The sequence below is a fragment of the Suillus subalutaceus genome (assembly GCF_016647625.1).
Source record: "Suillus subalutaceus strain FC151 chromosome Unknown DFJ58scaffold_21, whole genome shotgun sequence".
NCBI classification, from domain to species: Eukaryota; Fungi; Basidiomycota; class Agaricomycetes; order Boletales; family Suillaceae; genus Suillus; species Suillus subalutaceus.
In genome coordinates, this window is record NW_024540270.1 from 438,567 (window position 1) to 447,752 (window position 9,186).

At 49.7% G+C, this 9,186-nt stretch overlaps 2 protein-coding genes across 2 annotated transcripts; one reads left to right on the forward strand and one right to left on the reverse strand.

Moving 5' to 3' along the window:
* Nucleotides 1-2,210: 2,210 nt before the first annotated feature.
* Nucleotides 2,211-7,466, forward strand: DFJ58DRAFT_838903 (uncharacterized protein; the record flags this gene model as incomplete). Its single annotated transcript, XM_041392490.1, has 16 exons — nt 2,211-2,227; nt 2,286-2,306; nt 2,401-2,442; nt 2,537-2,605; nt 2,650-2,718; nt 2,784-2,852; nt 2,963-3,128; nt 3,277-4,279; nt 4,331-4,500; nt 4,549-4,662; nt 4,764-4,774; nt 4,825-4,997; nt 5,057-5,305; nt 5,354-6,088; nt 6,136-6,192; nt 6,247-7,466. The coding sequence occupies 16 exons, from the start codon at nt 2,211-2,213 to the stop codon at nt 7,464-7,466; spliced, it is 4,185 nt and encodes a 1,394-aa protein (XP_041247238.1).
* A 758-nt stretch (nt 7,467-8,224) lies between these two features.
* Nucleotides 8,225-9,029, reverse strand: DFJ58DRAFT_838904 (uncharacterized protein; the record flags this gene model as incomplete). Its single annotated transcript, XM_041392491.1, has 4 exons — nt 8,225-8,341; nt 8,415-8,474; nt 8,781-8,876; nt 8,930-9,029. Coding segments are annotated over 4 exons (373 nt in total), but the record flags the coding sequence as incomplete, so codon positions are not given.
* Between the last annotated feature and the right edge of the window lie 157 nt (nt 9,030-9,186).

Consider the following 9,186-nt stretch of genomic DNA (forward strand, 5'->3'; position numbering starts at 1 on the left):
GCTGGGTTGCTCGACCTTTGAACGTCAGTTTCATCCTCCATTTTTCACAACTTTGCCGACCACTTCGTGTTGTTTTAGGTCCAACGTCTTCAGAACAATGATTTCGACTGTGGTGTATGGGTTTTGGCGACGATTTTTGCTATTGTACGCGGCAAACATATTACAGGAGTACGAGAGCAGGACATGGACGATCTACGATACTATCTGCGGACTATGGTTCTTGCATTACCAGTTTACAGGCATGATTCGAAGTAGAGTAGTACAATAACAGGTATTATGGACTAAGACAATATGGATTCTGCCCAGTAACTAGCAAATCAACCTCCCTCTGGTAAGTTAAGATCCTCCGCGCGACCCATGGCGGTAGCACTCAGCCATAAGCTTGTGTCTTCCACATACCTGTAGGTTGTTAGCGATACGAGCATTCAGGTCATCCCAGCCTCAAGCAACCTCTTCTGTGCGTCTCGAAGCTCCTCCAAAACTTCAGACGCCCCTCCTGCATCATACACAGCTTGACGATGAGCGCGAGATTCCCTGTCCACACGCAAATTATGTCCGTGCATCACGTCAAAGAGATTCGTGTAAAACGCTGTTCTTCGGGTGAGTCGGGTGGAGGCAGAGAATTGTAAGGCGGGGCTTTATCCCACTGGGAGAGATCCGAAACATCGATCAAGTCAGAACCATGGAGCGATTGGTGAAAGAGAAATGATTTGGGAAGAGGAGGATTGGCAAACTGTGAGATTGAAGACGGTAGAGGGTTGTGCAGGGCCCTAGGAGTTGTATGAGGTCCGCGTCGACCATGACGTTTGGCGTAGGCACGAGCATTCTGAGCCTGTCGAATGATCTTGCCTCTGCCAAACATATCAACAACGTTGCAATAACAAGTCACTGAATGATACCTACCGTTTTGACTGTAAATATGATTCCGTATGTTGACGAGCAGCTGCTAGTTTTTCTTCCGATGTGAGGGGTACTTAGCTCGGCGGCCCCATGGTGAGGTTAGTGATTGGACAAATAGTCAAGTCAACCAAAGTTGATATGAACATCTCGCTGCTGTACCACCCTAGTTACCTGTTGAAATGTGATATGGCCATCCACAATGAAGTTCTTGTCAAAATCTTTGTATGAGCATGATGGGGCGTGTTGCTAGCGTCGACGAGGCTAGTCCAGACAGCGTGATAAGTGGTCAATGCCTGTACATATGTCTTTCAAGTTCAGCACTATTGGTATCTTCAATCTCATTGGCTCACAATTGCCTCATGTTTATGAAGGATCTTAGCACGGTTCAAACGTTCAATCTTCTTTTATACCTCCATGTCTTAAACGACACCGCTCACAATGTACGTATCAAAATCCAAACAAGTGAGCAATGGCAAAAAGAAGATTCTAGCACTACATAACCCCAAGCGTGACATCTCTCAGCCCCACTTTACTTCAAAGGGATGCCAGAAGCTCATCCACCTCTGCCTCGGCTTCATCTTCCCCACGAGCAGTCCCATCAGAACTCTGCGAACCTTGCCCAATGCAGGTTATCTGCAGAATGAGCTCCTGGACGCTACCTACCAGTGACAGGTCTCAGTCCTGGATTGAAACTCGACCTCCAGGAGGGTGGGGGGAGTGGGACCTCAACGAACATCTTGAGTTTCTGCCGGTGACGCATTGCGTGAGCCACTACAGGAGCGCGTGCACCAGATAGCGGCCCACGAGCAGGCCGGCACCATGCAAGAGATGATGCAGGATTTCGTCCACAAGACAATGGCCCAGGAGCTGGGAACATTGTGCAGAAGGTGGCTCAGGAGAGCTGTGGTTGACTTTGAGGCGAGGAAGACCCAGCCGATCACATCGACCATTCGCATACAGCGCCACCCATGGGTGTGGTCGGAATGAGGTGCAGGTGCTTCCTCGATGATGACACGGCTGCGGAGGCCACAAGATTTGCGAGGGCACCTTGTTTGGTGATGGTCTTGATGGTGAGCAGGTTGTTCTTGAGGGCATCCGCAAAGACTCGGTGCTCACGAAGCGAGAGGTCGTGGTACGCAACTATCGCAGATGAGATCATGCATGGCCTTCGATGATTAATCACAGATGCAGCATGCATGAGGCTGTTTGCGGGAGTAATTAAGTGAGGGCGCTGGGCGCTTGCCGCTGGCCAAATTTTTCACGTGGTCTGACCAAAAAGGAAAATTTGCTCGTCTGATTGCGTTGGTGGGATGACGGCTATTTGTAAGTAAGTTTCGTTCAACCACCGCACTCTCACCTACATCTTACCATTGTTTCCGCATCAGTTGGCAGTACGTTGGGTGGCTGTGAGTCTGTGACTCCATTAGTACTGTTTCAAACTCAGTACTAGTTTTATTTTCAATCTGATTGAGTCTCGTTAACACCATTAGTGATTTGTAGGGAACCCTCCTTGGAGGGCCTTGCCGCAAGAGGCACGATATTGTGAGTGTAGCTCTCTGACCCTCCACAGAGCCTTGTAAAATCAATTCATATCTCATATGTAGCCTCTCTATCAATGCTATCTATCTCTTTTTAGTCTTAATGAACCGATGGTCCTTCCACCAAGCAACGCTGTGGTTATGCGTCTTAAGTATGAGCCCTTGGGGTACGTTTTCTTTCGCCTCCAGTATTCCCCTCAATTTTATTTAGCATCTTGTACAATTCACCCAAAAAACAGATCTCCTCAATGTTACCCTCGTTGAACGTCCCTCTGTTCTGGTAAGCAACATCTTTTCGTGTTACTACTGGAATGATGCCTATGCGCCATGCTGCCCTCAATTTAGTATTTTACGCGATCCGCTCAACAGACAGACCACCTCGACGTTACCCTCGTTGAACATACCCCCGATCTGGTAAGCGACACCCTCTGTGTCAGTATAATGTCTATACTTACGATGAGCTGGAGATCAGGTTTCAAACATTCTCACTCCGATATATTCTCGCCATCGCCTGTTGTATATAGGTACGCATGCCCACGTACCAAATATTGCTCTGTCATTGACATCTTAACTGCAGAAATGACGCAACAAAAGCCAGAAATGCCTTCTGGTGTCGACCAACAGCCATCTCCTGGTCCAAGCTACACTGGGGCTCATCCCCTGCATCCTTCGACTATGTTGAGGAACCAGGTTGGCGGAGGTCGTCGATATGAAGCACGCCTGCCGAGTTGACTCCCTCACGGCTGAGGACCAGACTCAAGGCCACAGTGCGGGACGTCGGTATTGTCAAGGACGCTCTGCCGACGCCAGGCCTATCAAAATACCTCTAACGTTTCAGCTTTCCGTTGGTCCATTCCACCACGTGGTGCAGGACGGTGCTTCAACTTCAACAAGCGATACGTCATCGCTTACGCTGAACGTGGCTTACAGTCGGCACAACTCACCCTTTCCTCCACTACAAGGTCCTGCACAACTGCAGGATTTGTTTTACGGCCCTATGGACCAGCAGTCTCCTTGGATGCAGCAAAACCCATCTGGTGATTTCGGAATGATGCAGCCTGATACTTTCACGGCTGGATTACTCGGAGATCAAGCTCTAGGCATGGCTGGAGCGGGCGACAAGTCGCTGTGGCCTGCACCGTCTGTGACCAACGTGCAAGACGGTAAAACTACCAATGCGCAGAACACAACCCACCTTGCACCTCTGCCTTCACACACGCCTTTTCATTTTCCCGCCAGTTCATCTGGTCAGCCTCTCATGTCTCGCGGATGTTCGCTGGATCCAGCAGGCCAACCGTCTTCGGGATTGATGCAGAACTCACCATTCACCCTGCATCCTGCACCATATGTACCGCCTCAAGATCATGCCCATCCTATTCCAGCCACAAACATCATCCCGCCAACACCACTCAAGGATGGTGGCGGTAAGACTCCTGGTGCCTCTGCTTCCACTGATAATGCACTCCTTGCCTCGACAAGAGATCCTAGTCCAAAGTTGGACCTAGGTCACTATTCTCCGGCCACCACCTACCGCGTTCGGTTCCCTGAAGAGAGTGAGCCGAGAATGCACCAGGAGGATCAAGCGGTAACTGGCCGCAGGTCAGCAGATATGAACGCAGCACTCGACACTGGGTTTGTGGGCATTGAGCGTCACTTTCTTGAGCTTGCAGCGTCCACCGCCCTCCCCATGACTCAACTAATCAATTTATACCTGAAGTCTCGAGGACGCAGTGTGAACGGCACTAATTACTGGAATCTGTACGCCAATTACTTCAAGGACCACTTGCAGGAGGAGCTCGGCCGCTGTGAAAAAGAGAAATCAGAAGGCAGTGGGACACCTAGTAAGTTCATATGAAACTACGGCATGATGCTGCATGCTTAATTCTTCATAGGTGCAACATTGCGAAGAAAATGCTACGAGAAATTCAAGGACACCTTTCCCGACACCTATCAAGACATCCTATCGAAGCATGAGGAAGTAGCTCTCCTGAGCTCGTCTCCCCAAACTATTGCCCAGCGCGGACAAGCATTCCAAAAACACTATCGGAGTGTGACGAGCATCGTGCGTAATCTCTGCCGAAGTGACAACATTGTCTAACATATGTTATAGCTCGAGTCCGGCTCCGCTAGATTTGGATTTGAAGCAGCCGTTGTATTATGTGGTAAAGTGGTTAATGAAGACGGTTCGCTTGGTCATTCTTACAACACACCTGGTGCTGGTGGGGTAAGCTCATTTTCACCTTCAACGTCAACATGTACTCAGTAACTCGTAGTTCTGGGAAATGCGATGGTGCCAGCGATGACATGATCATCGGTCATTTAAAGGCCCACGTGTAGTAAGTACATTTATGTTCATGCTACATGATGCTTACATAGCCCTAACCAGTAACACCACATCGCTATCTGCAGTTGATGATGCCTTTCCAGAAACCGGGGACGATAGCCATCAAAAACAGACACCGACCGTTACCCACGACATAGACCAGGCTTCTGATGTTGTGGAGGGAGGACGGGAGGATAACTTGAAATTCGTGAAGCAGGAAATCACCAGGCAAGCTGGTATGTGCGACCATTGCCACTCATCTTCATTTAGACTGATATATCCTGCATCGCACCAGCCAAATTTGGCTGCAAAATACACGGCGGAAAGATTTTCCCTTGGAAGCTCATGCCAGCCGCACTCGTGGAAGCCAATCTCAGCATCCAAGGATATCCTGCACACAAGTGCCTATTTCCCGGTGAAGCTCACAGTAAACATGCATTAAACAAAGGCATTGGGGCGCTGATGTATAAGGAGATCGCTGCGCTTGTCGATTCGTTGAAGGCAGGCACTATGCGCATCATCAAATTTCCCGACGACGATCGAGGTACGTATCATATTATGGGTAACAATGTCATACTTACACGATATATAGCGGCTGCAATAGCTTCAGAGAAGCCCATAATCGAGGGCGAGGCACCTCCTTCTGAATGGCCCCATCATGGCGCGCGACGGTTGTTCCTTGACGGCCATACTGATCACAATGGTCTTCGTCGCCTCAAGCCCAGCACAGCAACTACGAAGGTCAAGAAGGGTGTTAAAGCACCCAAGCACCCTATACCACCCTCCGAAGATGAACCCTCTGATGATGAATCATTGGAGGGTGTAAGTGTCAATGATGCAGTTGGAACTTCTGCGCTCGAGCCCCTACCTCAAGTGAACGTGCGAAAGCCTAACTACAAAATGCGAGTCGAAGTTGTACCTCCACCCTCACGCCCTTTCAAGGTTGTTCGACTTCCTTTACCACTGCCGCGTCCTTCCAAAGCCGTTCCCATGCCATCTGGAACTCCGAGTGAGGTTATCGAAGTTACGTCTACCGAAGAGAATCCTGTGGGAGAGCCCGACTCTGAGTATGAAGAAGCAGGACGTGGAAAGAAGAGGAAGCTCAAGTCCGCGAATACATCGCGTGCGTCAAAGAAGATTGCCCCGTCGATTGAAAAGACTAACGCTTCAAAAGTGGGGAAGAAAGTTGGGCGAGGTAAGAATAATGTGCAATCCAAGGCACCTCCGCCTCCCTTGCCAACCTCAACTACTTTCCCTGCGAAAGGCGGTCCACTATCCCCATTAACAGTGGGATCGTCGACCGATGGACCTCCATCACCAGAACATAGTGAGTACCATGTGCATCCGCCTTACTGTTTGCTGAAAGCTTGATAGTTAATGCTGGTAAAGCAATGCGCCTTCGAGACGGACCTTCTGATGAGTCTAAAAAGGGTACATTTCATTCTTAACTTCATTGATTCAAGTGATTTAATTTACATGCTCTAGAACATGTTAAACCACGCCCAGTCACCAAGGGCTCTCGGGTGGTGATGAATCGTGGCCTGCGTATGGTGTACGGGAACTCGGACTCTGAGTCTGACGTCGACAACAGCGTGAAGGCTAATTCTGCAACCACAACGGGCGTCATCCCCGAAGCCACTGGTTCAGCTAACATCCAGTCTGATCCTTTGGAGGAGAAGTCTGCACAGACGAAGGATGAAGTAGTAGGAGATAAGGAAGAACTACCCCCAACCGCCCCATTGAATGCAGCGGCCCCCAATATTCCCGACCAGCAGCCTCTTCGTGACTCCAACCACCCTCGTCCCCTCACTCCTCACAAGACTCAGGACGAGCGTCCACATGATAACCTCCCCCATGATGCCCCTCGTGACAGCCCACTGCGCAACGCTCTCCATGACCCTCCACGCGACCTTGTCCGTGACCCTCGAGATGATCATGACCCTCCACGCGCTCCACGCGACCTTGTCCGTGACCCTCGAGATGATCACGACCCTCCACGCGACCTTGTCCGTGACCCTCGAGATGATCATGAGCCTCTCCGTGACCCTCGAGATGGTCGTGAGCCTCCCCGTCACCCTCGAGATGGTCGTGAACCTCATGAAGATGCTCGAAGTGCTGTTCGCGACCCTACACGCAACCATCATGAGGCCGTACGTGACCCTCGTGATGGCCTTCGCAATCCTTGGGATGTTGATCCTCGTTATCCTTACACCCGAGGGTACTCCCATGAACCTGCGCGTGGCCTCGACCGTGGCACTCTTCACCCCCGTGACGCATTCTACCATCGCAATCCCCGCTATGGTCCACCTCAAGATCCTTATGGATCTGGCGATATTCGTATGGAAAGTGACTTGAATACTCGAGACAGCTCACCTGTGTCCGATTTTCATGGTAACTATGGTCCTAGTGAGCGCGAACGTGCCTACCCGACCCGGTACGGTCCTGGGGGTGACTTAGGCTATACTCATGAAGGTGGATACAGGTCCCGGCACAATGACCTCGATGAGCGTGGGCAATCACTATCTCCCTATCATAGTCGTCGAGTTGGTGGAGGGAGTTACCGCGAGGAAGGATACCCTCAAGGCCCCGGTAGGAGATTTCAGGATTCGAGATGGGATGAAGGTGCTCATTTGGACTATGATGCTATACCACGAGCATTCCGTCGCGATCTGCCCAATCCCCCAAGGCCTCCTCCCGCTACTTAATGTCCTCCTTGCTCCTCAAGCGTTTTGTGATGTTTGTCGTTGATTTTCTCTTTTCACCTCATGTGCCGCTCATGCCTACATTCGCTGCTCAAGTGTTTTTGGACGTTTTTAGTTGATCTGCTCTTTTCGCATCATGTGTCGCTCGTGCCTGCATTCGTCGTCTGTTTAGTCTCATTGGCCCTGTCTCGTACCCGCGTGTATACCCTACCCCACCTACATTGATATCTTTGTAACTCGTTTTTGTCAATATCAGTATAGCGGCTCCTCCAAGCCTGCTGTTGCCTCCGAGATCATTAATATGCTTGCCCGGATCTGATGTTTCCGTTAATCAGAACATCACAACAAGTAGATTAAAACATGAAGAAAGTACGAGATAATTGAAATAACATATGACTTGAATAAAAATAACATAGTAGGCACCAAAGGATCAAATAACATAAGGAATGTCAGAGACTGTCAGAGACCCTCGACGAAAGCTAGAGGCCTCCCGAACCTCCCGAACTTCACACATGACCCTCCATTGCAATGTAAGACAGCCCTCCAACCAGTATGGAGGTCTTCATTGCGAGGTCCTGGAGGATACTCTGAAACCTCTGGCGGAATAGAGTGGGAGACCCTCTGGAGAGGGTGGTCTCACAGACTGCTTTCCCATCACATAGAAAGCGGGTCTAACAGACCGCGGGAACACGAGCATAGTGCTGCCAAGGGGGGGCTAAGCGAGGAAGGAATTCAAGGGGAAAGTTGGTGTGAAATAAAGTTCAAGAGCGCACCAGTTCAGAGAGCTCTGATTCGTCGTCGTCTTCATATGCTGCATCATCATATGATCCAGGAAATTTTGAAGGACCCGCTGTTGGTTGCGATTTGGAAGCAACAGGCTAATGTTAATGACACGAATATGAGCTAAAGTGAACAAGACAATGTCAGTGTAAGCATCGAGAAAGGACATACCACTTGCGTGCGCACTGCTAGATGATCATTTGAGCCCATGACCGAACGCAAAACATGATACTACACATTGGCAGCAATCTTTGCAGCTAAATCGTCATGCATCCTCTGTTCCTCCTTCCCTCTCGATTTCATCATTCATCTCCTTGCGGAAGTGCTCGACCTTCTCAACCCGTTCTCGGCAGCCATTACACAGTGTTGGCATGTAATTCTTTCAATGCGTGAGTCTTCTTCGGTCATTGGATGCAAAGAAAAAACCTGAATCAGCGCTAGCAATCATCTTCATATGCCTCTTCTAGACTGCATTCAAGGTCCTTCGATATTTAAGTGAATAGCGACCCAAGGTATGAGGTAGTATTCGATATAGACCTTGAAGTCAAGGGGAGCGAAGGCCTCGTTGGAAATCTGTTCATGGTCGAACATGGAAATATCGCAGGGATTATCGCTTTTCCTTTCTCCCCATAGCTAACAAGATGTCATTAATGCAGGGTGATGTCACGACGCAAAGAGTAACTCACTATCAGGACGAGCGTGATTTGTAACCATTGCCGGTATGCGCTGTCTGCTAGTGATGGCCAGCTTGGAAAATTCTCGTTCGGCGGAGTCAACTTTGCAGACCTGTGGAAGAAGAAAGATCTTCAAGAAACATGCGTTGAAAAAACTGTAGCGCCTTGTGTTCTTATCGGTCATGAGATTCAACTCAGCCTCCATTTGGAGGACTCGATCTGAGACGGTCTAGGTGATGATATTGGCCATCCTCGTGCTTTGGCATGTT